Source organism: Mangifera indica, chromosome 19 (assembly GCF_011075055.1).
Source record: "Mangifera indica cultivar Alphonso chromosome 19, CATAS_Mindica_2.1, whole genome shotgun sequence".
Lineage (NCBI taxonomy): Eukaryota > Viridiplantae > Streptophyta > Magnoliopsida > Sapindales > Anacardiaceae > Mangifera > Mangifera indica.
In genome coordinates, this window is record NC_058155.1 from 7,928,589 (window position 1) to 7,956,560 (window position 27,972).

The following is a 27,972-nucleotide window of genomic DNA, read 5'->3' on the forward strand; positions in this document are numbered from 1 at the left end:
GATTTATCCATAATTTTTAATTATTTAATAATATAACATCACGTCGTTATTTATACTTAAAATTATATGCATAATACTATTTATATATAAATATTATAAATTCAATAAAATTATATGCATATATTTTTTACACATAATTTAAATATATTATTATGTGATTAAATAATTTTAAATTAAGAAAAATGCTATATACACAAAATTTGTGCATAAAAAAATTATATAAATTAACAAAACAGATATTTAATAGTGATGATGTGAAAGTGTTACCCTAAGATAGATCAAAAAGCATTATCACATCAATTTGTGTATTTTTTTACATAAATTATATATATATATAGTATTATTATTAAATTAAAAACAAATTTAAATTATATATTAAATATATTTACACATATCATTGTTTTTAAAATTTTTATCAAAAACTTTGGTAAAGGACTTATTACAACCTAAAGTATGCTATTATCTCAACTTTTTTTTTGTGAACTTTGAAAATCTTACTTACCTACTATAGACGATTAAAATTAACGGTTTCAAGAGTAAAATTATTATTTTATCTTTAATATTAAAAGTAAATTAAAATTTAATCTCCTTTTCCCCACAAAACTCTAAAAATTAATTATTTTCCCTTAGGTTAAGTTTTAAAAAATCATATTTTTCCCTAGGGTTTTGTTTTCAATCCTCGATTTCAAATTTGATGTCATCGCTCGCGATGAAACTTTTCCAACATATCACCATACTTCGGTGGTCTCTCTCCCTTCCTTTGGAATGACGGCTAATATGAATATAGCCTGAAAAAACAAAGAGTTTTGTCAAGGGATAAAACTCTTCGTTTTTCTAGAAGAAGACGTCTAAGAAGAAGAAGAGTTTCGTCTCTCGATAAAATTTTTTATCTTTCTAGACCAGATTAGTAACGATAGATGTTTCAAAAAAGAGGAGAGAGACCGTCTAAGCATAGTGATGTATGAGAAAAGCTTCGTCGACTATGATGACATTAGATTTGGAGCTAGAAATTAAAAATTAAACTTTAAAGAAGAAGTACTACTTTTTAAAACTTAAGAAAAATAATTAATTTTTAGAATTAAAAAAAAAAATTTAACATTAGAGTTTTATTAATTTTAATTATTTATAAATAAATAAATAAAAATTTTAAAATTAATAAAATTAAATTAAAATAATAAGGGGATAGTCTTTGGGCCTTTCATATTTATCTATTTGTAGTTCGATAAGGAAAATGGAAAATTACGCTAACGGGAAATTTAACTTCTCGATTTTTGACCACGTACTAAGAGATAAGGACGAGGATTTCAATGCGCACCCACCACGTCATACAGGTGAACCTAAATTTTCTTCCCTAAACGGAGGACTGAGTCACACCACCCTAGAATTGCAGGTCACGCCTCCCTAATTTCCCCACGTGCGCAAAACCAAGATTTGCACCCATCAAGTCAAGGCTGACGTGGTACCGATTAACATCATGCAGTTAAGAGTGGCAGCCGACAGAGACCGAATAGCCGTCTAATATTACGCGGCAATATGCCATTCGTCGGATTGCAAATTTATTTTGACTGTATCTGAGTCACGTGTCCTTGTCATGGAACCGAAAGTAAGAAATTATAATTGCAACCTCATCATTCTTATTATGAAGAATAACGAGAAAAAGGTGCAACGTGGATTCACAAAAAAAGTGGGAGTGGCAATAGTGAAAATTGAAGTGGAGATTTTCGGCTGGTTCTGCGTGCGTAGTTTCTTTCATCTTTATCTTAATCCACGTCAACATTCAAACTTCAACTACAAAATTTTGTTCTTTTTCGATTTAAAAAAATAATAATAATTATTGTATTAATAATAAAAATGGAAGGACGACATTTAGCGAATCCAAATCTTTATTTTCCAGATTTAATTTTTAATCTCAACTCTCGATAAACACAAGACAAGACAAGATTCCTTCTACGCTTGCTGGCACTCAAATTGCATCCTACTGTGCCAAATTCCTCCAAGCTGACGCTCTCAACCGCACTGTAGGATGACGTGTTCGCCTTATCTACCGTTCAACTATCGGTTCACTGATATTTCAAAAAAGGCTGAAACAAACCCCGCCGACCCCACACGAATTTCTAGGCAAGTTTTTCTAGAACCGACATAGTCGTACGCGCCCGTCCAAAATAATTGGCGTAAGCAATGACAAAATCATCTCCATGTGGCTCTCGGCACGCACCAAAACTACTTCAGCTGTTTGACACGTGTCCGGCTGCTTTCATATACCTTCCCCAATAAAGCCTCAAGCAACACGATCGCCCACGTGGAATTTTGAACCACCTTCCTTCTCTTTCCTCCACGTGTCCCGCATTTTCATCTATAAATTGAGTACTCTCCGTTGTGTTCTAAGTTTCAAACGCCGGCATAGTATTTTGAGAGGGTGAAAAGTTTGGGAGTTCAGATTGATTCTGAAACAGTGGTAGCTCCCAGTCAAAGAGGAAGGGTAAAATAGTCGATAGAAAAAATGTCAGCTACGTTACAGTTGCCTCCTGGTTTCCGATTTCATCCGACGGATGAGGAGCTCGTGATGCACTATTTATGCCGGAAATGTTTATCGCAGCCAATAGCCGTACCGATTATCGCGGAAATCGATCTTTACAAATTTGACCCTTGGCACCTCCCAGGTATTATTAATTTATTAATTTTAAGGTCATGAATTTAATTTTAGTTATATATTTGAATTTTAAATAATTTCCGTGGTTTTTCAATTTACAGGTATGGCCTTGTACGGAGAAAAGGAGTGGTACTTTTTTACACCGAGGGACAGGAAGTACCCGAACGGTTCAAGGCCGAACCGAGCAGCGGGAAGCGGGTACTGGAAGGCGACTGGAGCCGATAAGCCTATTGGGCAAGGTAAAGCCGTCGGAATAAAGAAGGCGTTGGTGTTTTACTCCGGAAAAGCTCCGAAAGGAGAGAAAACCAACTGGATTATGCATGAGTATCGGTTGGCCGATGTGGATCGGTCGGTTCGCAAGAAGAACAGCTTAAGGGTATAGCATCGTACCATTATTTTTCTGATACCGTTGAGGATAAAATAGAGATTATGCACTGTGATTTTTCTGACCATAACGCGGAGGTTGAAATGACCCTTTTGGCCTTGTCAATTTTCATAATTGGCTGCGAGAAAGGCTAAGGATACGACACCGTGAGGCTAAGTTTCTGTCAGATTCTAAAATTTTTAATCTGTTAAATCAAACGGTAACAAGTTAAGCAGTAAAACGTCCTACAAATTGTTGTGACCCCACGCGGAAAAAATTGACGGCTATGATGCAGTGGGGGTCTACCAGATGGGTACATTTGAGAAATTGAGATATATCTAACAGGCGTCTAACGTTGTTCACTTGGTTACGATGACACCAGCCTGTCGTTGTAGCCAACTGTCTCAATTGTAACTTTTCAGTTAAGGAAAATATTCCTTCTTATCCTTCAGTGAGTTCACGAGAGACAGAGAGATAGATAGCACTGTAATTATTTGTTCATGATTTTGACGTAACAATCATCATGTATCATGTGATGGATAAATCTAACGGTTGTGGTTTTTTTGGCAGCTTGATGACTGGGTCCTATGTCGCATATACAACAAGAAGGGAAGCCTCGAGAAGCACCAAAATCAAGCGGCTAATCGGAAAATGGATTCACCGGTGATGGAGGAAGATAAGAAACCAGATATCGTTAACGTCGTCAATAAATTAGCGCTTCCTCCGAATGCAGCGGCCGGAATGGTTAATGATTATCTGTACTTCGACACGTCGGATTCGGTGCCGAAGTTGCACACGGACTCGAGCTGTTCGGAGCAAGTGGTGTCACCGGAATTCACAAGCGAGGTGCAGAGCGAGCCGAAGTTACAACCGTGGGACAACAATGACCTTGCGTTTTCGTATAATTACTTAGATCCCAGTATGGACTTGAGCTTTAATTCTCAGTTTCAGAGCATTAATCAGCTGTCGCCGTTGCAGGATATGTTCATGTACCCTCAGAAGCGCTTTTAAAGTGAGGCAATTCGATAAAATTAAATTGATTGTGTAGAAAAGAAAAGCCTTGTGGGGTAACACGAGACGAAAGTCCGTGAGTGTGCCTACTGCGGGGTCGACTAGCTGATCGCAGGGGTAACTTTGGGAAATACATTTGTTGGATCGGAAAATCCACATTTTAACAAGTGTATGTATGTAAATAAGCAAAAGTTCTTTTGGGTTCCTAAAGAATTTTTAATATTTTGTGATGGGTTAGTTTAGGGTTTCTCTATTCTATTATATGATAAAGAAAAAGAAAATGGCCTATTCCTCTTTTGTTAAAAAATTCTGATATCAATATAACATCTTAAAATTATATTGTTTTCCATTGCTTCGTTATTTGAGAAATACCAATTGGGTGCTAAAGCAGGTGAACATTAATTTTAAGGCATGGACTATGTTTCATTTTCTTAACACAATGCATATCCTCAATTCTGGGTTAGTGATAAAATGGATCAAGTATTGTTAGCCAGAAGGCCCAGCCTATTACAACCTTCTTTATTGGATCCTGAGGCCTAAGAAATCCAATACCATTGTGATTAGAGAGGAGGAGTGAGATTAGTGTTAGGATCCCTTAAATGATTTGAATCCTAATGTTAGGATTTTCTACCATTAACGATTCTAACCTTAAGTTGATTTATCTTCGTTATACTGAGAGTATCATATCCTCATGTGAAGGAATCCTAACAGATAGACACATTTCCAATTTTATTATAGAGTTTATTATATCTAATTAATACGGCATAGCAATTTTAGTTAGTGATTGTATTTATAGAAGGTTTTCATAATCAGGTATCATACAATAATTCTTTCATCATGATTCCACCATCATAAGAGCATTATTTTGGCATATATATACATTTACTAATGAAGAGTTCAAAAGGAGATATAAATATAACTTAATTATAAACTTGTATTGTTAAGAAAATTAACTCTAGAGCATAAACTTCAACATTATGTTTTACAATGTGTATGTTAACACCTTGATCTTCATAATGTGAGTTATATTCTACAAGTTGAGAAGTGGTACCAACATATCGTAAATTATAATCTACACAACACATGTTGAAACCTTGATTTGCCTAACATGAGTTATATTTTATATGTTAGAGAGCTAATGTCTTCATGACATGAGTTTCTGTCCACACAAAAAAAAAGGAGCTTGGCTTCTATGTTAAGGAGTATCATGCGGTTGTCTTTGTTGGTGGAGATGAGAAGCAATTGTGTCAGGAACTTGTGTTCTCATGATGACTTGACATTTTGAGGGGTCCGAGGTCCTTGATAAAGTTATTGGGACAATAATGTCTATTTATTAGATCAAACTGATGATGACATTGGTTACACCACCAATGACATCATTCACGTGTCTCTACATCAAGTGCTAATAAATGTGCTCCAAATTGTAAAGACAAATTGGTTTTTAGCAACATGATAGAGTTGTCCTAAGGGAAAAACATTATGACTTAGGATTGGATTTGAATTGAGTTTGATTTGAATAAGGTCAAAATGAGCCTGATATACACGAATTGAGCCCAAACCCAAGCTAACAAATATTGGTATATATGAACCTGAGCCCAAATTCGAGCATTAGCTATGCTTGGGTTGTGAGCTAAACATGGCTCGCATGAATATTAAAAATGATTCACACTCCAAGAACACGTATCAAATGAGCTTATCAGACCTCTGTCAGGTAAATTAACGAAGAGGTGTTAAGGACATTACATGTGATATTTATGAACTTCCCTAAGCTTCATATTTCTGAAGCAGCCACCCTGTGCATCCCTCCTTTGGTTGTAGCACTTAAGTCTGGAAGTGAGGCTGCTCGGGAGCCTGTATTGGACACTCTATGCTTGTTAAAACATTCCTGGTCAACCATGCCAATAGACATTTCAAAGTCTCAAGCCGTGAATGCTGCTGAAGCCATTCCAATTCTGCAAATGCTGATGAAAACCTGCCCACCAAGTTTCCATGATAGAACAGACAGCCTCCTACACTGCTTACCAGGGTGTTTGACTGTTACAATTAAATGTGGTAACAATCTAAAGCAGACCATGGGAACCACTAACGCTTTTTGTCGATTGACAATAGGCAATGGTCCTCCACAGCAACCCAAGGTAATCGTTTTATTGAGGAATTTAATAGAATGAGCAGTTATCTAGAGATCTGCCAGATTATATATGATATCCATATCAGTGCATTCTAAATTTCCAACCGTTTTGGTGTCTTTGAAGCTCCATTATCTTTTTCCACTTTCATCTGTTGACAGAAAGAAGTCTACATCTGTAATGCATAATTTGCAAATATTTCATGTTCTACCATGATTTTAAAAGAGGGTACTTGAATGAAAAAAGTTTAAAGATTGTTTGCTAGAGATAATTCTGATTGCTTATCATATTCCTTGTACTTACTACTATGTTTTATGATCATTAGCTGGTCAACCACAATATTTCCCCAGAATGGAAAGAATGGTTCCCATGGGCCTTTGATGTACCTCCCGAAGGGCAAAAACTCCACATCTTATGGAAAGCAAAAATATTTTTGGAAAGGTAATTAGATAAACAAATTATGCTTTAGGCACCTTTAGCGCTGTGGATAAAGCTTTCATTTAGTGGTTGCAATGTCAATCTGGTGCTGCTTTCTTTACAGCTGAGAAATTCACTAATCATACTGGAAATGCATTAACTGTTGGTTACATGAAAACAAATGCACATGCTTATCTTGATATGCTATATTGTAATCAGTCAATTGCTAGAACAATACAGTTTAAGTTGCACAAAAAACGTGTTGATTTAGTTACTGATTTGGAAAGCTGGGCTTTTTCGGACAACTCTTGGAAAAGTTTCTATCTAAATTATCAAAATTGTAACGGAAGCAGTTTACAGTGGTTTGTCTAGCCTAAATCATGACGACAACAAAGATCGCTATTCCAGAACACTTGAAATTGAGATAATCTGGTCCAACAGGTTGTCGAATGATGACATATAAAAGGGTTAATTCTGTCCATGCAAACAGAGTAAAATCAAACAGGTGCAGCAAGTTACTAATGAAGCTGTATGGAGAAGTGTCAACGGTCGTTTGACTCGGATGCTGGTGATTGGCTTGCCTGTAAGTATTTTTATCTTGCCAAGGTCCAGTTTTATAGAAAGCAAGATTAAGCTGCTTAAGATGTAAAGTACAAAATGTTCATTAATTTATGGAGGCAAAAAGAAGCGCAAAGGGTTTCCCACGTTAGAGATTACAAAAGACAAAAACTTTAGGATTCGATTGTACACTAGTCTTTAGGTGCAAACAACCTAAAAAGATCTAGATATGGCATTGCATAATTTCAAATTAGCCATTTGGCACAAGTGCTGTCTCTAGTATTGGAAATAGGCTGTATGTGTGTTTTTATTCAGCTATCTTGATGTTAAGATCTCAAGTACAATATATGATACTTAAATCCAATATTAGAAAACATGGACAATTAGTGTAAGGTTTATATGACTTTGAGCTCTCTTATCTCAATAGCTAGTTTTTGAAGTGTGATTCTCTTAAGATTCATATCATTTTGTATCAGAACCATCACTACGTCTTCCAATTGCAATCGTGCAGTGCGGATGGATTGCAGTGTTCGTTTAGGGCTAATAAGGAGCTAACGCACAACCAACCCATGTGAGATCCGGGGATACGGAGTGTGATGGTATGTTAGGATCTCAAGTGCAAGGTATGAAACTTGGATCCCACATTGGAAAGTATAGACAACTAGTGTGAAATTTATATGAGCTTGGACTCTCCTATCTTAATAACTAGCTTTCGAGATATGATTCTCTTAAGATTCTTATCATCTAACAAAGTATTTATGCAAAGTTCATATAATAAAAAATGCAATCTGCAGATTTTGTTGCTGTAATTTTTTTCTCCCTTACGAAAACAAAAACTAGAATATAGCTTTTCAATCACAAGCTTTTGTGAAAGGGCACAACATGCAGACAAAGAAAAGGAACTCCATCGATGAATATAATTCAACATGCATATAAATGTACAATCTGAAATACCCCCATGAAAATGGATGATTAGATCTAACATTTACATTCTCTACATTCTTTAAGTATTCATGCGCATGCACTATGATTTAGAACAATTTTGATAACTGATAGTTTAACTCAGAAATTGAACAAAATAACTCCCCTGTAGGTTGTCCACTAACTACCGTCACCATAAGAAAACATTTGAACTCAGAAGTGGAATGGCAAGTAACATGGCCAAACTTACAAAAATATTTACTTTGCAGCAACAACAAGAGCAGATCTAGCTTGTGTGAAAGTAGAAATGAGAGATCCCAGCTGTAGCTTGTCATTGCATCCAAAACTCAATCTGTACTTGCAAATAATATGGATCATATAATTAATGAAAAGCCACTACAATTTCCAACTACCTTCGGATTCTAATTTACTAAAAGTATGGTAGCATAAAATATGAAACATAACCATCTATAGAATATCCTCAAGTGAAACAATGGCTACTTTCAAACTCTACTTGTGTTATTAAAAACAATTGAGAGATCAAAAAATTGCAAGGCATAAAACTTAAGCCAAATCATTAATCAGCCAAACTCGAACATCTGATGGCATCTTAATCTTAAAAACAAACCTGTCAGAATAAACACTGTGGATATGAGATCCTTGAACCACTCTGTGAATGTACATTTAAAATTATGCAAAGCACTTACACTGTCACTTCTCTTACAATATCTACCAACGCTAACCCTTCCCTTGTCTTCATTTCAGATATTAATGAAATGCGAAAAATAAAAAATTAAGAATGAAATTATAACAGCTACAAAATAGTACATCACATCAATTGCATAACAAATAAAAGCAAGTGATGAGTACGCTTGAAACTATCTGCAAATGATTCAGTCAGAAGCCAGAAATGTCAATGGGCAATGGGTTTCCAGTGCACAGGTATACAGCTTCTTAAGTAATTTGCTGAGAAGCCATATGTGCTGACTGCATATATCAAAAAACAGATAAATAGAGTCATCTTGGATCCATGAATGAAGAGATAAATAAACATGAGAATGGAAAAAGGGTTTCCACCTCCCTATTTAAATTAAAGAATTGGAATAAAATTAGCATCTTCTATAACAGTAGTCCTCTCTGTTCTAAGGAGACAGATAAATTTTACCATCATGACAAAATATGTAAGAACAAGCAATCCCTACAAATTTATATCTTCTAAGATCTCCTGTTTCACTTTATGCAGGTACAGCTACAAACAAAACCTATAGGACATCTTGGATATTAGAAGACATAATTTACAGTATTATCTGCATTCTAGAAACAACCACCACAGATCATCTACAGAAGTTACCTCAGGTTCTTGCTGAAACAACACATCACATCTAAGCAATCAAATATATTAAGGGGTGATCTATCTCTTTCTTCTTTGTTGTTTGAAAATCTTTTTGCTACGTCAGTAGCCCCAAGATCCTCCTCCTCTCCCCTACTCTTATAAAAGAAAAAATAAAATAAAAGGGGTAACCACTAGGGCTGGCAACAGGGAGGGGATCTCAATCCCTGTCCCCGTCCCCGTAAGGGATATCAATCCCCGTCCCCGCTACGGGGATGAAAATGATTCCCCGTCCCCTCCCCGCAAAGAACAATCCCCTCCTCATCCCCTCCCCATCCCCTCCCCGTCCCCGCAGGGAAAAATCCACTTCCCGTACCCGCAAAAAAAAAAAATTTTTTTTACCTTGTAAATACAATATAAATATATTAAATAACAAAATTAAGCAAAATTAAAATTAATCTACTATTTCAAATATCATAAATATAATATATTAACTCCTTTAATATGCACAACAAAAACTTAAATAAATTTAAAAAACATAAATAATTTAAAACTATAAAAATATATTAGTATTTTAAATAAATATATCAATATAAAGGGACGGGGATAAGGGTGGGGAGGGGAAGGGTCGGGTCGGGGCGGGGCGGGAGGGGACACATGTATCCCCATCCCCAGCCCGTCCCCGATTGCGGGGATTTTTTTCATCCCCTTCCCCGTTTCTATCAGAAAATCCCTTCCCCGTTAGGGTCGGGGCCCCTAAAGTCGGATCCAAATTGTCATCCCTAGTAACCACACAAATCGAGTATTATACCCGTAAAATGTTCAAGGCCTTTCTCCTATCACCATTGCATAGCCAGACAAGTGCTGCTAAGCCGCTCTCCTTTACATCAAGCCTGTGTGTTGAAGAAAGAAAGCATTAAATTAAATTATTGCATGATTTTCTACCATCCAGTTCAAATGACAACAGCTACAACCATATAACAACTGGAGCAGCAGTATTTTCTTTTAGAGAATCACAGTACTGCAACAAAACCAGTGTAAAAATACAACCATCGAGGTAGGCTGATATCCTTCCCCTTCAGTAATATGATAAGCACGTCACCAATGCTCTTTCCAAACTCATATGAGATAGGCCCCAAAAAAGAACTCTTGGTTTGCCCCTTGTCAACTAATTCTTTTGAAATTTATACCCAATTAAGCTTTGAAGCTATTGGAAGAAACTAAGCTTTCAAGCATTCTAGGAGGCCAATAAGATTACCAACAAGCAATTATACAACAAGACTTACCTTTTATCCTCCAATGGTAAAAAGCCACGGAGCAAGGAGGATTTTGTTATATAACTGTCATCAAAGTAGCGATATAAAAAACAAGGCTGATCAAAACTGGTTAATAATGCTGTGCCTATCATGATTCAGAATCAGGAAACCATGAACTACAGCTGAATCCAGGAAATAGGAGAGGATGAACAACAATGTTAAAGAGACACCTACACTATTCACATTAAAAAAAAAAAAATTTGAAACTTTTTACTTAATTAACAAAATAAATGAAAAAGGGGTGAAAAAATTACCCTTCAGCTTTTATGACATGTTTGAGTCGCTCAGTGACATGACTTGGTTCAAGAGGAGCAAACCGGAACCTAGTACATCTAGACTGTAGAGCTGGAATAATCTTGTTCACATGATTACAAATAAGTGTGAACCTAGTGTTCTTTGTCTATTTATCAAGCACTACAGAAAAAAAAAAAAATTCACAAATGAAAGAAAAGGAGGTATGAGAAACTTAACTAGGTGCAAGAAAAATAATAAAAATAAACTGGAACAGGAACAGGAACAGTTTATACCTTTGCACAGGGCAAACTGAGCATCCTTTGTCATGGCATCCACCCCGTCAAGCAAGACCAACTTCACTGATGCCTTTGCACTATAAAGACAAGACTCTTGGTAATCAATATATTTGCTAAAGTACTACTTGTCTAGGATCTTGTAAAACTCAAAGCCATTTAACATTACTAAGTATGCAACAAATACACACAGCTTTGTAATACACAATCATCGAGAGACACAAGGGGATATAAGCATAAATAAAGTGATTCACAGATGTGTGAAAACATGACCCTTATAGAAGGAAAGAACCTATAGCACATTGAAAGGCCACAATACATGCCAATTACAACATCTCAATCATTACAGAAATTTGGTAATTTCACCGCATTTAGATAACACCAAGTTCCTATAACAGCACAATTATGTAGACAATGAGGCCTTCAATATTCCACAAGACAACTAAAGATGCTTTTGTCGCTATCCTGCAAAAGCCTAGCACTACATTTAAAGCATAATTAAGCAAACTGACTGCACTTTCCATAAATACTTGAAAAGACATGATTCAAACAAGTAGAGTCACAGAAATCACACCTAAAGATCGTGATAATACGCATAGTTAGAAATCTCCAGCACGTAAGGGTTACTGTGCCCAAAGGAGAAGCTTTGAGTGCTGGCAAAATCTTGGATCTGTTGCCTCACAACATCAATTCCTCTATCGTCGGACGCATTGATCTCCAGAATCATATTATGATACTGCGCTCCGTAAAGCTTCCGTGCAACAGCGAGAATAGTAGAAGTTTACCCGTACCAGGAGGGCCGTACAATAAGAGTGTGGCAGTCGGTTCTCGCTAGTCAATCCATCAACCATAAACCTAAGACAACAACGAACAAAACATTATGAGTCCGTTCTTGAACTTTCTCGAGAAACAAGCAGGAAGCAAGAGAAAAGAAAGCAATAGAACTAAAAAAAGTAAAAAAGAGAGGAAATGAGAGTACTGGTGTCGACAATGTCGCGATGAGTGGCCACGACAGCAAGGGACTGAGGTCGGTACTTCTCGACCCAAGAAGTGGCTTTGGTGTCAACTTTCCCCTTTTTCGATTTCACAGTGTCGTCTAGGTTTTGGTTCTCGTCTTCGTCGATGTCTATGAGTGAAACGGTGTCCGCCATTTTGTTATGCGGAGCTCCGGCGGCTTAGGTTCGTCTGAGCAGTGAAAAGGCGCCAAGCAACTTTAGAGGCGGGATCTTAATTGGGTCGTAGGGCGGGTCAAAAGAATCTGGGAACGAATTTAATTTGAAATGGACTTATTTCGTGAAGGAAATTTGTCATAAATTCTCACGAGATATGATATGTTGTTGGATCGTACATATGCTAGATCACGATATAACCACCCATAATTTCGTTATCTTTTTAAAAAATGGAAATAATTATTTTTTTATATTAACCAAATTATGTAATTTCCAATTTTATATTTGTCATAGTTCTAGAATCTAGGCAGGACAGGGGGCTTATTCTCATTCTTTTTTTTTTTTTCTAACTTCTCATTTATTTTTTTTTTAACTTTAAAATTTACTTACCTATTAAATTTTATTATTATTATTAAAAATAATATTATTATTTTGATATTTTATTTAAATAATAATAATTTATCTTAATTTAAAAATTCATAATTTTTTTAAAACATTATTATTTCACTCTCATCGTCTAAGATTTTAGAGTTTTTATATTTTAAAATTAATAGACAATTCATTTTAACATATCGTTAATTTTATAAACAATATCTTTTTTCTCTTTCTAATAATATTTCAATGTAAAAATCATTGAAAATCTAATTAAAATAAAAATAAATTATTTTTTAAATAAAATCTTAAAATAATAATTTTATTTTTTATATTTAAAATAAAATTTAATGAATAAATGGATATTAAAATTTTTGAATCATAATAAATAAAATCTTTAAAAAAATTAAATTTTGGATAGGAATAATAAGGCTTTGGCCTTCTAGATATATCATATACTAACTTCGTTGTTAAATTTTGAATATTATAATAGACGGTGTTGTTTTTGAACCATCGCTTTTACAAGTATATATAAAATAATAATGTTAGGTTAATTGTTTAAAATAAAGAATGTGAATCCAAAGAACTTTAACACATGTAATCCGATTAATGTTTCTTTTTTAATGTAATAAACTTTTACGGATTATTACTATACGTTTTAGATAATAGTCCTACCAAAATTTGAGCTACGATACCTTTCTTACGAAACTCGTGAAATGACATAATAATCAGCGTCAAAAACCTCAAAGAACAAAGGCAGGGAAGGCTATTTTTGATATTTTACATTCGTTAAGAACCGGACAAAGACCAATTCAAAAGAGCTCTAGAGCTAATAAAATTAGACAGGTTTTGGAGGGAGTGAAACTTGGCACAGAGAAACTGCGACAGAGCCTCCAAAAGGCGGCACAGCCCTTGTGCCGGCACTCCACGTGACGTCCACCTGACCTTCCTTCCTCTCTCTTTCTTACTCTTAAACCTCTCTCTCTATCTCTCTTCACAGCATTTTATATTCACTCTCTTGTTTTCGTCGGAAATGTTCTCGTCGGGTGGGCCCCGTAGATCCTCCATCTCTCCCTTCCGTTCACGCAAGTCGCCGTCTCAACCGCCGCCCCCGGGAAAGCCCGCGGGGCGGCCGCTCACTCCGTCTTCCACTGCGTCGTCTCGGCCGGCTTCGAGACTATCGCCTTCTCCCACAACATCCACAACCCCAAGCCCCAGCCCGCCCACTATCGCACTTGACCCGCCCGAAACTAGCAAGTCTAAAGAAAATGTGATGGTCACAGTCCGGTTCCGTCCTCTCAGGTTCTTACTTTAATGTTGTCGTGCTTGAACTTTTTTTTTTTTGGGGGTTTTTGGGCTGACCCGAGGGAAATGAAGTTTTAAATTTTAAATTTTAAATTGTGTGCAGTCCAAGAGAGATAAATAAAGGAGACGAGATAGCGTGGTATGCGGATGGGGATTATACAGTGAGAAATGAGTACAATCCTTCGATTGCTTATGGTTTTGGTTAGTACTATTAGTTATGTCTTTCACGACACTAATTATCCAAGCGAGTTATTATTTATAGCGTACGCTGTAACAAAGTTGAATTAATTTTGGGCCTCATGAAAAATGTACAATTAATGCCAAGAGAATTACGTTTTTAATGTTATGTATTGATGTGTAGAAATTGTATTAAAAAGTTTGAACAACTTGCGCTATCCCATTTTAAATTTGTAAAATTAAAATCAAGATATTAAGGAATGTAGACTTTAATGTAAAATGTTGGGTTTTTATATGTTATAAATTCATTTTATCATGTCACTAGCGGGATGTTGGACTTTAAATTAGTATAAATCAATAAACCAACTTGGTTCTTTTTAGAATTATTAAATTAAGGTCTATGAATTATTTGGAAAGAATTATAGACTGACTTGTATAATTATGATAATAATTTGAAGTTATTACCAAAATCTGGATTTTACATTCGAACTTTATTATTTATTATATTTTTTTTTCCGATAAGCTATGTAAACATTTGTATGTGCTACCTCAATTGCTTTTGTTTGTTTCCAATTCTGGGTTGGTTCTTTGCATGCGCAGATAGAGTGTTTGGTCCAGCGACAACTACACGTCATGTTTATGATGTTGCTGCTCAGCATGTCATAAGTGGATCCATGCAAGGAATAAATGGTAAATCAATTTTTTGCTAATAATAGAATATTCTATCTCCACTCCTATTATTGATGATGATAGGCCATGCAGTTTCTGTGCATGGACTAATGCTAAAATTTTGCAATAAATGGTGAAATTTTTACATAAATTTTGAAAAAATAGCCATGCATTTACTTTAAAATTATTGTCATAGTATGATGCATATCTCATTGGTTAGCTAATAATTGTCCTGTATGCAGGCACAGTTTTTGCATATGGTGTTACTAGTAGTGGGAAGACTCATACAATGCATGTAAGTCACTGAATGTATTTCAGCTGTTGTGGCTCCAGAAAAGGTTTTCTTGAATCTGTGATTTTTGTGTCTGCCCTAGACCAGCTATTATTTTGTGCTTAGGACTTTTAAAACAGTAAGCACCTGATTGTGGCTACTGCTTAGATTGAACAATGACTGCATTAAGACTTAAATGTTGGCACACATGCACTGCAGAATTTCATTACATATTAAATGGTTTCTGAGAAGAGGTTTGCTAGAAATCATGCTTAGCATGAATGTTAGAAGTTGACCATTTATTAAGATAGTAGTCTCAGTAACTAATTGAGCCATCAATATTTTATATTCTCTTATGTTCTTGAGTCTCGGGAAGTAAGATGTTTTTGGGTCTAGCCATTATTGAACTGAAATCATTATTTTGTTTTTTAGGGAAACCAGGACCCCTGACTTGTTATTAGATCTGTAGGAGCCATATGAGTGTTCTCCAATTGAAACTTATGTTGCATTAATTGTTTTCTAAAACTTGAGTGGCTGCAGCTGCTAAAGTTTCATATATTTTATTAAGGTTGTTGCTAAATTTTTAGTATCATAAGCAGTGCAAAAGTGAGTCAGTTTGGGTTTAAAGGAGTAAAAGCATATTTGATCATGTGTGAAGGGATCATTTTTTTGTGTGATAGAGTTTGCTTTTGAGTGTTGTTATGATCTTTGGTTACTAAAGAATTCTCAAGATTTTTATTTTTTTTCCACTTTGGAGAACTATCATGCTGCTTAACAAAAGTTAGAAACTGATCATGTATTGGATTATGATACAAGAAATGTTTGGGCGAATTCTTGTATATCTTACAGTGGAACACAATATTCTATACCCTCCTTCTGATTGATAATAAATTTTACATTTCTTACAAAATAGTTATTCTTTGGGGGCATTGGGTTGAGGGTATTTAAAGTTACTCTGATAATTTATTGTTTATTACTGACATTGTATTGTTTGTTCTGTCAAGTAATAAAAGACTTTGGTAATCTTTTATTACCAATGGTGATATGATAAATGATATAAGAGGTAGTTTGATTACCAGCTTCACGTTAGGTATATAAAAATTATCAAGGTAATATTGATTTTGTTACAATTTTATCCTTACTCATTAATTTTTTAGGGCAAAAATAACCCATTTTCAATTAATATAACAAGTAACATGAATAATGTTTTAGAATAATTATACTTTAAGACATTTAAGTAAAATAATATTTTAAGATTCGTTTATTACATTCAACTAAACACAATAATTATTTATATGTACTAATTTATATTAAATATAATAATAATTTATATCCAGTATTCTTTTAGGTAACCTATTTTTATAATAATCTATTTTTGTGATAATCTTTCATTTTTTGTAAAAAAATAATACCAAACCAAACGCACACTTTGAGTTTTTGGAGTAAAGGCAATAGTTTTGCAGCTGCTTGTGATAGTTGTAGCAGCTTGAGTACTTGAATACTTAAAACTATCCTTCTGGGATTTAATAGTTTTATCAGTTTTTCAATTGTTTTGGTTGATGAGCCAATGCATATTAGGAAGCTTCTCTCATAATCCATGTCTTGCTTGTCCTATTTTCTTTGCAAACTGGTTTAATGTGAACTACTTTTATTATGAATTTTAGGGTGAGCAAAAGTCACCTGGAATTATTCCATTGGCAGTGAAGGATGTCTTTGGAATCATACAAGAGGTAGCAGAATTGTTTGTTTGTTAATTGCTTGTACTTGAAACAATTTTTTTTTTCAAAAAGTTGAACTATTTTTTTCCTTGGGTGAAACACTGTAGACACCTACGCGGGAATTCCTTCTTCGTGTTTCATATTTAGAAATTTACAACGAGGTCAGTTTCATTTCCCTTTTCCCTTTTGTTAATTTTATAATTCTTTTGGGAATCTTGTATCACCTGTTAGTAAAAGACTTATTTTTTATCAAGAGGATTGTTGATATGCTAGCACCTTGAAATTAAAAGGCATGCAAGAACACGTGGTTAGAAGGCAAAAGTGTTTCTTTTTTTTTTTTGGGTGTTACAATGTTATAGGTCTCTTCTGAGACATTTGCCATGATCATTTTTCGGGCATTTCAGTGGAATAGTCATTGACTGATTTCTACTTTGTTGTTATACCACTTCTTTAATATATATAAATTTGTTGAGTGATTTATTGAATGTAGAGGACTAACTGAAATAAACTCTCTAATATGTCTACATAATTTAAGCTAATGATGTTTTGTCTATCTCAAAAGTTCATACTGTTTTATAAATCTTTTTTGTCAGGTCATCAATGACTTGCTTGATCCAACTGGACAGAACCTAAGAATACGAGAAGATGCTCAGGTGATAAATTTATATAATCTGAAATTTTATTCTTTTCACTCCCACTACTTCCCATGCAAAGTATGATACTTGTTATAGGTTCATTAACAATGTCTCATCTGGTTACTAGTCAAAGAAATCACTATTCGTGAGGTAAAAAAATAGATGAGGGTATGTGTTTGTGGCTGTTTTATAGTGTCTCCTCACAGCCTTAAGTGTGATAAGTATGACTGCATGTTATTAGCATTGATCAGAGCGGGATCAATCCCTGGACCCCTTTGTCCAATATATATATATAAAAAGTTAGGTTATCTCCTTGTGGAGAACTAATATTCAAGAGTAGTTCCTTTGCTTGCAATGCACCCATATTGTATTTTAATTCCACTATATAATTTGCATTGCTGTAACTGTCACACTATATTAGATCCATTCTCCAGTATATAGTATGTGAATGATGTAATCTTGATCGTATTGTATAAGGTAATATTGAATGGCCAAGCATATAGATCACTTATTATCAAATGTGTGGTATCTTTTGTTCATAGGGAACCTATGTTGAGGGAATTAAGGAGGAAGTCGTTCTGTCACCTGCACATGCTCTTTCCCTGATAGCATCCGGAGAAGGTATATATTGTAGTCATTATCTCACCGTAAACTGGTCAGTGATTTCCATTTTTTATGCTTCCTTTGATTTTTTTTTTTTGGGGTCCCTTTGAGCATAATCTTTTGTTTGATCAATTCTTCCTATGTTCTATATGGAAATTTGTCTTTTATCCCCTTAAAGTTCCTATGTTCATCACTCATCAGAATTTGGGCTGCTGTTGCACCACTCTATATATATACATACATACATATATATATATATATATATATATATATATATATATATATATATATATATATATATAATCTTAACTTATCATTTACGTTGTTGTTGCAGAGCACAGGCATGTGGGTTCTAATAATTTTAATCTTCTTAGCAGTCGGAGCCACACAATATTCACCCTGGTATTTTATTTTGATTTTGATTTGAATGTGTGTACTTATGTTTATACCATGTCTCTTGGAGTTTAAAGCTTAGTTTCGAATCTAGTCTAGTTGAAATTCTATTTTTATTTATTATTTATCTGTTATCATCATTTACAATTTAATCTGTAACATTTCTTTGAAATGCATTAGTATGTAATTGTTCCTATTGTCAAATTTATTAGGTGTCATATTTTGGCTATTTTGTTTGTTAGATTGTTAATCCATGGCACCTATGTCTACCCTTGGAGGGTATATTCTTCATAGTTTTTATTTTGCTTTAATGATAATATTACCATCTTTCAGACTATTGAAAGCAGCCCTCGTGGGGAAAATCAAGGGGAAGAAGATGTGACTTTGTCCCAATTGGTAATACCCTGCTCATAGCCTGACCTTTATTATACATGTTTAGGAGCCATCTGAATTTTTGTGGATAGAATGAGGATGTTTGTTTTGCCTTTTCTCTTTTGCCCTTCAAATCTGGTCTTCAATGTTTTATTATAAACATTTGTTGCAGAATTTAATTGATTTGGCGGGATCAGAAAGTTCTAAAACTGAAACAACTGGATTGAGGAGAAAAGAAGGTTCATATATAAATAAAAGCTTGCTTACTCTTGGCACTGTAAGATACTTCTCTTTTCTCTGTCCTCTTACATGTTTAATAATATTATTTGGACTTCAAATGAAAACTTATTTGCATTGGCGATGTGCTATTACTGGTCATTTATGTGTAAATATTAAAGCTGAGCCTGATATATAACAAAGTGTTGTGGCCCCACCTTTGGTAGTAGATATTAAATGCTTTTCTGTAGACCTTTTCATGTCCCAATCATTGGTACTAGAGTTCTCATAGATTCTAATTGCCATTTTTTAACTGCCTTCATAGAATTTTGAGTCTTACCTTATTAACTTATTAACTTGCAGGTGATTTCTAAATTAACGGATGGAAAAGCAACTCATATTCCCTATCGAGATTCAAAACTTACTCGTCTCTTACAGTCATCCCTTAGTGGCCATGGACGGGTTTCTGTAAGTTGAATGCATGTGCTAGATCTTTTGCATTTACATGATCAGCCTTTACTGCTACTGTTCTCATCATTGTTATGTGAACTGTTTGTAAAACCTGAGTAATTAATTTAATCACACTTTTATTTATTAGTGGAAGATGGTTGTGTTTTGTTCTTGTAAGTGATATTGGGATCTAATTCTTATCCAATTTATAAGTGTTCTTTCTTTCCTCTTTGAACTCTGAATGTAGCTTATTTGCACCGTGACACCTGCCTCTAGTAATACTGAAGAAACTCACAATACATTGAAGTTTGCTCATCGGAGTAAGCATGTAGAAATTAAGGCTTCTCAAAATAAGGTGAATTCACTGTTATTGTAAATTTAAATTTTTTTTTCTCTGGGCTCCAATATCATCGAGTTTCTCATTTTATGATATTTTTACTTCTAGATTATGGATGAGAAGTCTCTCATTAAAAAATATCAGAAAGAAATTTCCTGTTTAAAGCAAGAACTCCAGCAATTGAAGAGTGGAATGTTTGAAAATCCTTATATGTCTGCATCCACCCAGGAAGATCTGGTCAATCTGAAGCTTCAGGTTTGTTAACACATAATATTGTTACAAGTTGAGCGTTAAAAATACCTGAATTTCAGAAGGATTGGGGTTTTCATGTAATGTTAACTATAATTGTTAACCCTTTACTCCCAGTTTCTTTCTTTCTGGTTCCCATGGAAGAAACAATTCATGCACACTGCAAAATTATCAAAACAACTACTTTTCATTGGGTGTATGTATGTTTTTTTTTTTGTGTGTGTGTGTGTGTGGTTTTTTTGATAGGAATGGTGTGTCTTGTTATTATTACTTTCTTCTAATAAGTATTACTTTATGGTATCAAAGCTGGAGGCTGGTCAGGTTAAATTGCAGTCGAGATTGGAGGAGGAGGAGCAGGCTAAGGCAGCTCTGATGGGAAGAATTCAGCGATTGACCAAATTAATATTGGTTTCCACTAAAAATTCTATGGCATCAACTGTTCCTGAACGGTCTGGACATCAAAGGAGGCATTCTTTTGGGGAAGATGAGGTCTAAAATTAGTCATTTGTTGTTTATATTTCATGACAAAAATATTATGGACCACTGATTAACTGCATGTAAATGTGTGGAATTGTGATTTCTTATCACCTTTTATCCGACATGCATCTCTTATTTGCCTGACAATGTGACTGAGTGTATATGCCAATATATATTTACTAAGTTTACAGTTGATTCAACTGGCAATGCAGCTAGCATATTTGCCCGAGAGAAAACGGGAGTACATGATCGATGATGATGTTGGAAGCTATGTGTCTGAGCTCTCATCTGAGGCAAGAGATGATATCACTAATCTAGATGAATTGGTTAAAGATTTCAAGAGGAACAGGAGGCGTGGAATGCTTGGCTGGTTCAAAATGAGGGTAAGTTCTCCCACTTATATCCCTGCCCTTCACTTTAGTCATGATTTAAAACTGGAGTTCACTTGTTTATTCTGGTTGTCAAAAAGTTAGAATTTCCAGATGATAGTTGATGATAGTGAACACTCACTGTTTTTTAAAGTCATCCTATGCTATCAATGGTTGACCAGGTTACATATTTGTTCTATTCCATAATATGTTTCTTTGGTGTGCATAAACTATGACATGCTTTCATAGCTATTTTTTAAGTTTGTGATATGGTAAAATTGCTAGGTGTTGATCACAAAACCTTAATGTATATTTCCATAACATTATTGCTGGTCTTACAAATATATTATAATTATATTCTGTCATTGTATTGTGTTGGACTGGTATAGAGCATAGACAATATGGATGTTATTCTTGAAAGTGAACCACGGCATTGGCAAAGCTATGGAAAAAGATCTTGTAAATATTTGAAACTGCTGCTTATGGAAAGACAGTGCAGGTGTAATGTCACCCCTAATGATGGCAAGCAAACCCTTGTGTGACAGAAAGTTATTGTTTCTTATAGCATGCAAATTTTTTATGTCATCTGAATAACTATTTCTCTGGTCTCCGTTTTCAAGCTATGTTATTTTGCATGAGGGAAATAAATGTAAGCTTTTTGATATGCTGATGATTCAGATTTTTTATGTTATTTGTATCTTAGCTTGAACTAAACAGTATAAAACTCTTAACCAGCAGAATTTTAGACATAATGATCATTTAGAACAGTCTTTTTGATGTTAATTTACTTCCTCTTTTGTAAGATCATGAATAAAAGTCCATACTCTCAATTGTAGAAAATTTATTCTTATAGTGGCTGTTGATTTAACTCGACTACAATTCAAATCTTCCCATGCAGAAGCCTGAGAATCTGGTTGGATTGTCACCAAGTGCTGACAGTGGAAGTTCCACTAGTGGATCCCCTGCATCTTCCTCAAAATCATCACAGAATAGAGTCATGTTCAATGACAAGAAGGATGGTCGGAGAAAATCAATCAGTAAATGGGGAGATGACTCCACCGCTGATCCATTTCCAGAAAGAACCCAAGCTGGTGAATTGTTCAGTGCTACTGTTGGAGGTCGCCGTCTGCCTCCGGTGAGAGACTCTAACCCTTTTTCCATTGCATTTTCACATTGTTGATGTAGAATTTTATTGTTTAAATAGGCAAAGAAGCTTGGTACTCAAGTTGCCTATTCTGGCCTTGTAGCTAAATATAAAAATCGGTTGTTTGGCATGAGCTTGCAAATTTGTGACTGGAGAATATTGAGTATGAGAGGTGTAAAGTTAAAGATATAACAGGTTTTATATATGATGATTGCCAGCTCCTCCTTTTGTTGGATTGCATTTGATGTTTTTTGCCAGTTCTAGGAGGTGACTTTGCAGTTTGATTTTGGTTTTGTTGTTCTAAAATTGTGTTTCCATTATACTAGTTCATTTGTCGAGCTGCAAAATCAATCGCTTGAGTTATTATATTAACAAATATTGCTTATCGGTTTTTTTTTTTTTTTTTTTGACAGACTGGGAGTACTATCGCAGATCAAATGGATCTTCTGCATGAGCAGGTGAAAATGTTAGCTGGTGAAGTGGCATTGTGTACTAGCTCACTGAAAAGACTTTCAGAGCAAGCAGTTAGCAACCCTGATGATTTGCAACTTAGGGTAAGCTAGTCATATCTAATTCTTCACTTAGAAGACATTGTTTAAGCTTGTTTTGCGTTAATTGGTGACATTTTGTGGTCATAATGGTTGATATAGGAACAAATGAAGAAGTTGAAGGATGAAATTAGCGAAAAGAAGCGTCAAATGCATGTCCTGGAGCAACGCATGATTGGATCAGTTCAGATGACCCCACGTTCATCAAGTACCAGTGAGATGTCACAGGTAATTTCATCGTCAATTAAGTTTGCACCATATCCTCAACCATTTTCCCTAAATTTAATACAAGTCATATAGGAGGCAAAACAACCAAGCTTAAATGATTTGTTTTTAGATTTTTATACTTTGGTAATTGAAGAAATAATTAAAAATGAGGGGGTACTTTTATAATATTTATAAAAAAAGTATAAAATTTCAAATTTTCATGGTCTGCAGTGTCTCCTAGATTCTAATTGGCTCCTTCCCTGGGGATTTCTCTTTAAATGGTTCATTCTTAGTGATGAAATATTTCTTTCTAATATGTTTGTTACTCTCTCTGTAGGCTTTGTCCAAGCTTACTACTCAGCTTAATGAGAAAACTTTTGAACTTGAGGTTTGTCATCCTATCTTCTTTGTACTTCATGGATGATAGTTCTATATCAAATGCCAACTATATCTAAGTTTATATCTTTGTCATGGAATGGATATTCAAGATCAAGTCGGCGGATAATAGGATACTTCAGGAACAACTACAGATGAAGGTAGAATTTCTGAACTTCTTGATAACTTTTCTCCATGCAGCTCTAAGTTTTCAAATATATTATGTTACTGTGAATAGATATCAGAGAACATGGAAATGCAAGAAACTATTCTTCTGCTGAGGCAACAGGTCAAATCATTATCAGATAAAACACCTCGTAGTCCACAAATAATGGCTGGAAATGAGGGTATCCCATTCCAAACTTGTTCTGAAGAGCTATCAAAAAAGAGGAACAAAGGGAGGAATGGAATTGGATCATTTGAAGAGAGTTATGTTGATGATCAAACACCAACGAGTGTTATGGGCTTAAATAGAATATTTTCCCAGGACGACAAGAATTGTAACAATGATACCTTTTTGAATTCCCAAGTTCTAATGCAGGTTATTGTTTTATCCATATCCTTTGTAATTTCTTCTATTTGATATGCTACTTTTATCTTTACTCTTGTTTTAAGAGATATACCAATAGAAAAGAGGCTACAATTTTTGCTACCAAACTTTTAAATTGATACTATTTACTTATTTTGTTTTTAGGCTGCTGAGATAGAGAATTTGAAGCAAGAGAAGGTGAGATTGAGTGAAGAAAAGGATGGACTTGAAATTCAGAGTCAAAAATTGGCAGAAGAAGCTTCATATGCAAAAGAGTTAGCTGCGTCTGCAGCAGTTGAGCTTCGAAACTTAGCTGAAGAAGTAACCAGACTATCTTATGAAAATGCAAAATTGACTGGTGAACTGGCCACTGCAAAAGATTGCGGATCTAACTTCTCTCAGAGATCTGGCTCGTATGAGTTCAAGCAACATAACACCAATGGAGCACGACCTGATGGAAGAAGGAAGTTGGATGACAGGGTTTTGGTTGAGGAGTTGCAGAAAGAACTTAGTGCTAGATACCAAAGAGAAGCTGCTCTGGAAGCCGCTCTATCAGAGAAAGGACAGACAGAAGCTGAGCTCCGAAGACGACTCAATGAAGTAAAACATCATGAAGAAGATTTAGAAAATGAGCTTGCAAATATGTGGGTGCAAGTTGCAAAGATGAGAAAGTCTGGCATTAATCCTGAGGATTTGTCTTCTAAAGTTGACAATGAATCTAAAATTTTGAAGGAAGTTAAAAATGGATATCTGTCATCTAAGGGACCTTCATTTAAATTTTCTGAGGATGATGAAAGTTACAACAATGTGGATGAAAAAATTTCTTTTGAAGAGTTAAAAGCTAGCTATCAGAAAGAAAGAAGGAGATGCAAAGAACTAGAAAGCCTTGTGTTGAGATTGAAGGTATTAACTTTCTTCAGTTTAATTTCATGGTTCAAAGGAGGTATTATTGGGCTTTGAAGCTCAGGTTTAACAATCTTAAGGGCCACTGTCTTTAAATATTATTAACAGTGTGCTATATCCATTCAAGCACATTTTACAAAGCATGTTAAAATGTGTTTAAGCATCAAGTTGGAGATTTAGTATTCTGGAGTTTATCAAATTTATTTTTCTTTGTGGTAGTGGTTGTACGGACAAAATTTGATGCATTCAACATTTCAGGGTGAAGATATCAGTGGTCTAGATGTAGCAACTCTTGAAGAACTTCAAAATTTTCATGTTGAGGCTATAACAAAAATTTGCCATGCAAAGGTGATCTTCATCTATTTCTCTTTCATTCAAGCTTGCTTTCTGGTCACAATTTGCTAATGTTGGTGCAATTCTTCGTGCCTGTTTTTTCTTCTGCTGTCTAACTTGGCAAGGTCTTTATAAATTATGTAATGTGCATATGCATATATATATTCTGCATGTTTCATGTTACCTTGTCCTGAAGAATATATAGCATAGATATGTGCTATGAAGATTTTGATAGCAATTTCATATAGATAAAAGTAGTGAAAATTTGTAATTTCAACAGGAATACAGTATTGGTAATATCTATATGCTTGCATGATTTTTTTAAAATACTGGACTTGAAAATTCCATAGCCTAATATTGCTGGTGTTGTTATTCATATGCAGTGTACGAATCATGTCTTGTAGTTCGCCAAGTTCAATAAATATAACACGGAGATGGCTTTCTGACTATTGAGGTTGGTTACAATCCACATTTTTCTTTTGTTTTTGTTTTTATTTCTTCTGAGTGGGTGCTGGAAAGGGGAATGTGCTTTACCATGATTTCTTTTAGCTTTTGGGGTATGTTCCACTTGTCATCCCAGCATTTCCAATTTATTCGTTGATAGGACTAGTTTTTAGTCAAGTAGGAGCTCGGCTTGACTTGAGATGAACTCACTTTAAAGGTGTTCAAGTTTAACTCTTTTGAAAGAAATTGACCTTGAGCTTGACTCAAGTTCGAGATCAAACCAACCTTTGAGCCTAATTCGGTATTGTAGCGAAACAAAAATGACTGAGACGACGTTGTTTTGATATATATTAGTCAAAACAATATCATTTTAGTTGATTTATATTGAAAATTTTCAAGCTCACGAGTTTGACAAGTTGAACACTTTTAAAGTTCAAGTTCAAACTCATTTAATCCAAATTCGAACTTAAACAAACTTAGATCAAATCTAACCCTATTCACTTACCTCAATTACAATGAGGTTACTCCCAAATGTTACAACATAAATGAAGAAATGTGCCTGTAATCTTGTGAGGATTAAGAATAAATTTTTGGGATGAATAGTAATTTTGTTAATTTTTATGACTTAGTATGTGGATTCTAATATCCTCAGAGACACATCTCTTGATTACTTGGCTATATTGTGTTATGCAGGTATAATGAATTTGTACAGTCGTGGAAATATTGACCAAACTAATTCATGGCTTAGACACGCGGCTTTCTTCAACACCATTTGGTAGAACTATTGATCCTGGTTTTTCATTTTTTTTTTTTTTAGAAAATAGCGTAATTTATTACTGGTGCAACTAACTTGAGGCAGAAATGTATGTAAATGTGTTCAGGATATCAATATACAAATTTATTGTAACAAAACCTGTGAGTTTGTTTATCTTTGGGATATCATTTAGCCTTCAGCAATTTCTACCTTGATACAGTGCAGAAATTTTCTATCAAAGCAATGACTTAACAAAATGCACCTGTTCTCTATGTATAATGGGAGAAGCTACAAGTATCTTTCAATTTTAGTTGCTGGGTTCAGATTTTCTGTGGGGGTATTGTTCTTAGAAGCAGTCAAGCAATGCTCTTCTTAGATGTTGAAATCAACTTCATAAAGTTGCGAATACGTTCATTGTAATCAACACTTTTGATACAGAGGAAAAAATACTGGTCAGCCCACAAAAGAACTGTTTAAGTGGTAAAAGAATGAGATTTGTTATCTCATATATCAGTTAATAGTGTTATCTTATATATATTTATTTCTTTTCTTTTTCTTAATTGTATTTGTTAAAAATGTTTTCAGAGATTTCAATCATTTTTCAAGTTAATCTTTTTATTTTAATAATAAAATATTTTATATACCAAACGCATTTTAAATGTTTTACTTCTGATATTTAATAAATGCAATTAAGATATTGACCATTCTAACCACAAAACAAGCCAATAAAATCCTTCTCGACGGTCGCCAACCGCCACAGCACTTCTACCGCGGCTTTTCTCAACATCACAAATCAGCAACCCAAGTCCCAGGCAAACAACCCGCCTAAGTTTTCAAAGTCTGACCCAACCTTCACGCGATGAGAGGGCTGTCTTGTTGAAAACGATGGTCAAACTAAATTCTAGGTACTTTATATAATTAATTATTAAATATATAATTTATATTAATTTAAAATGATATAATTTTTACATAATATCATATATAATATATTGATAAATTAAGTGATAGGTTAAAGTTTTAGCAGTTATAAAATTTTTTATTTTTCTCATAAAATATAAAAAATAGGTTAAATAAAAAAAATGCGTGATATGTAACTCAAATTCAAATCTCAACCTTTAAAAAATCATTTTTTGTGCTGACGGTAACGCTCAAGGGTTGATCATGGCTTGTCTTCAACAAGCTACAAATGAGGGATATTCTAATTTTCCCTCGATCCAATATTTGTAATTCTTTGTTTTGGGGCAAGCTAGTCAACCCTGTCTTTCCCTAGCACCGAACCGGATAACACTCTCAACCAATATTTTTAAAATAAGAGTGATGATCGAATCGATTATATCACTGATTCATGATTTGATCAAAAATTGATCAGTTTAATTTATTATCAAATTATAACAAATAAATTTTATTTAAAAATTTATAAAAAAATAAAATCAATCAGAATACTCATACTTATAGAGATTAAAACTTATAATTTTTAAGAAGTAACAATTATTTCTTTGATTTTAATAAAATAATTAAAATAAAAAAATTTCAATCTTATAATAGAAAAAAAACATAATTCTGTAAGTTATTGTTTATAAAAAATATTTCAATAAATATAATATACTTTCTTTTTTTTTTAATTTTATTTTTGAACTTATTTTTCCTTGCAAACCTATATAAATTCATTATTTAATAAAAAATAATCAAATTACTCAAAAATAATTAAATTTTCAAAAAATACTCTAAATTTTG

General features: G+C 34.2%; 2 protein-coding genes and 1 pseudogene across 2 annotated transcripts; 2 read left to right on the forward strand and 1 right to left on the reverse strand.

The window, feature by feature from the left end:
* Nucleotides 1-2,374: 2,374 nt before the first annotated feature.
* LOC123203493 (NAC domain-containing protein 2-like) lies at nt 2,375-4,235 on the forward strand. The gene is made up of 3 exons (XM_044619845.1): nt 2,375-2,660; nt 2,752-3,026; nt 3,585-4,235. The coding sequence occupies exons 1-3, from the start codon at nt 2,501-2,503 to the stop codon at nt 4,023-4,025; spliced, it is 876 nt and encodes a 291-aa protein (XP_044475780.1). The 5' UTR covers nt 2,375-2,500; the 3' UTR covers nt 4,026-4,235.
* A 3,802-nt stretch (nt 4,236-8,037) lies between these two features.
* Nucleotides 8,038-12,540, reverse strand: LOC123202701 (annotated as a pseudogene).
* A 1,059-nt stretch (nt 12,541-13,599) lies between these two features.
* LOC123203753 (kinesin-like protein KIN-7C, mitochondrial) lies at nt 13,600-26,514 on the forward strand. The gene is made up of 26 exons (XM_044620222.1): nt 13,600-14,063; nt 14,170-14,267; nt 14,844-14,933; nt 15,155-15,207; nt 16,848-16,913; nt 17,009-17,062; nt 17,495-17,554; nt 18,079-18,157; nt 18,474-18,541; nt 18,866-18,928; nt 19,077-19,181; nt 19,484-19,588; nt 19,818-19,925; nt 20,016-20,162; nt 20,463-20,645; nt 20,846-21,016; nt 21,900-22,136; nt 22,559-22,699; nt 22,796-22,921; nt 23,238-23,288; nt 23,389-23,436; nt 23,514-23,816; nt 23,970-24,707; nt 24,966-25,055; nt 25,424-25,494; nt 26,178-26,514. Exons 1-25 carry the CDS (start codon nt 13,795-13,797, stop codon nt 25,442-25,444), a joined length of 3,474 nt encoding a protein of 1,157 aa, XP_044476157.1. The 5' UTR covers nt 13,600-13,794; the 3' UTR covers nt 25,445-25,494; nt 26,178-26,514.
* The last annotated feature ends 1,458 nt before the right edge of the window (nt 26,515-27,972 follow it).

Bases quoted from the DNA above. Each gene is read 5' to 3' on its own strand.
- LOC123203493 (XM_044619845.1), top strand. From the start codon at position 2,501: ATGTCAGCTACGTTACAGTTGCCTCCTGGTTTCCGATTTCATCCGACG. The intron at 2,661-2,751 runs GTATTATTAATT...TTCAATTTACAG, and splicing joins TGACCCTTGGCACCTCCCAG to GTATGGCCTTGTACGGAGAA. The intron at 3,027-3,584 runs GTATAGCATCGT...TTTTTTTGGCAG, and splicing joins GCAAGAAGAACAGCTTAAGG to CTTGATGACTGGGTCCTATG.
- LOC123203753 (XM_044620222.1), top strand. From the start codon at position 13,795: ATGTTCTCGTCGGGTGGGCCCCGTAGATCCTCCATCTCTCCCTTCCGT. The intron at 14,268-14,843 runs GTTAGTACTATT...TTGCATGCGCAG, and splicing joins TTCGATTGCTTATGGTTTTG to ATAGAGTGTTTGGTCCAGCG. The intron at 21,017-21,899 runs GTAAGTTCTCCC...CTTCCCATGCAG, and splicing joins TTGGCTGGTTCAAAATGAGG to AAGCCTGAGAATCTGGTTGG.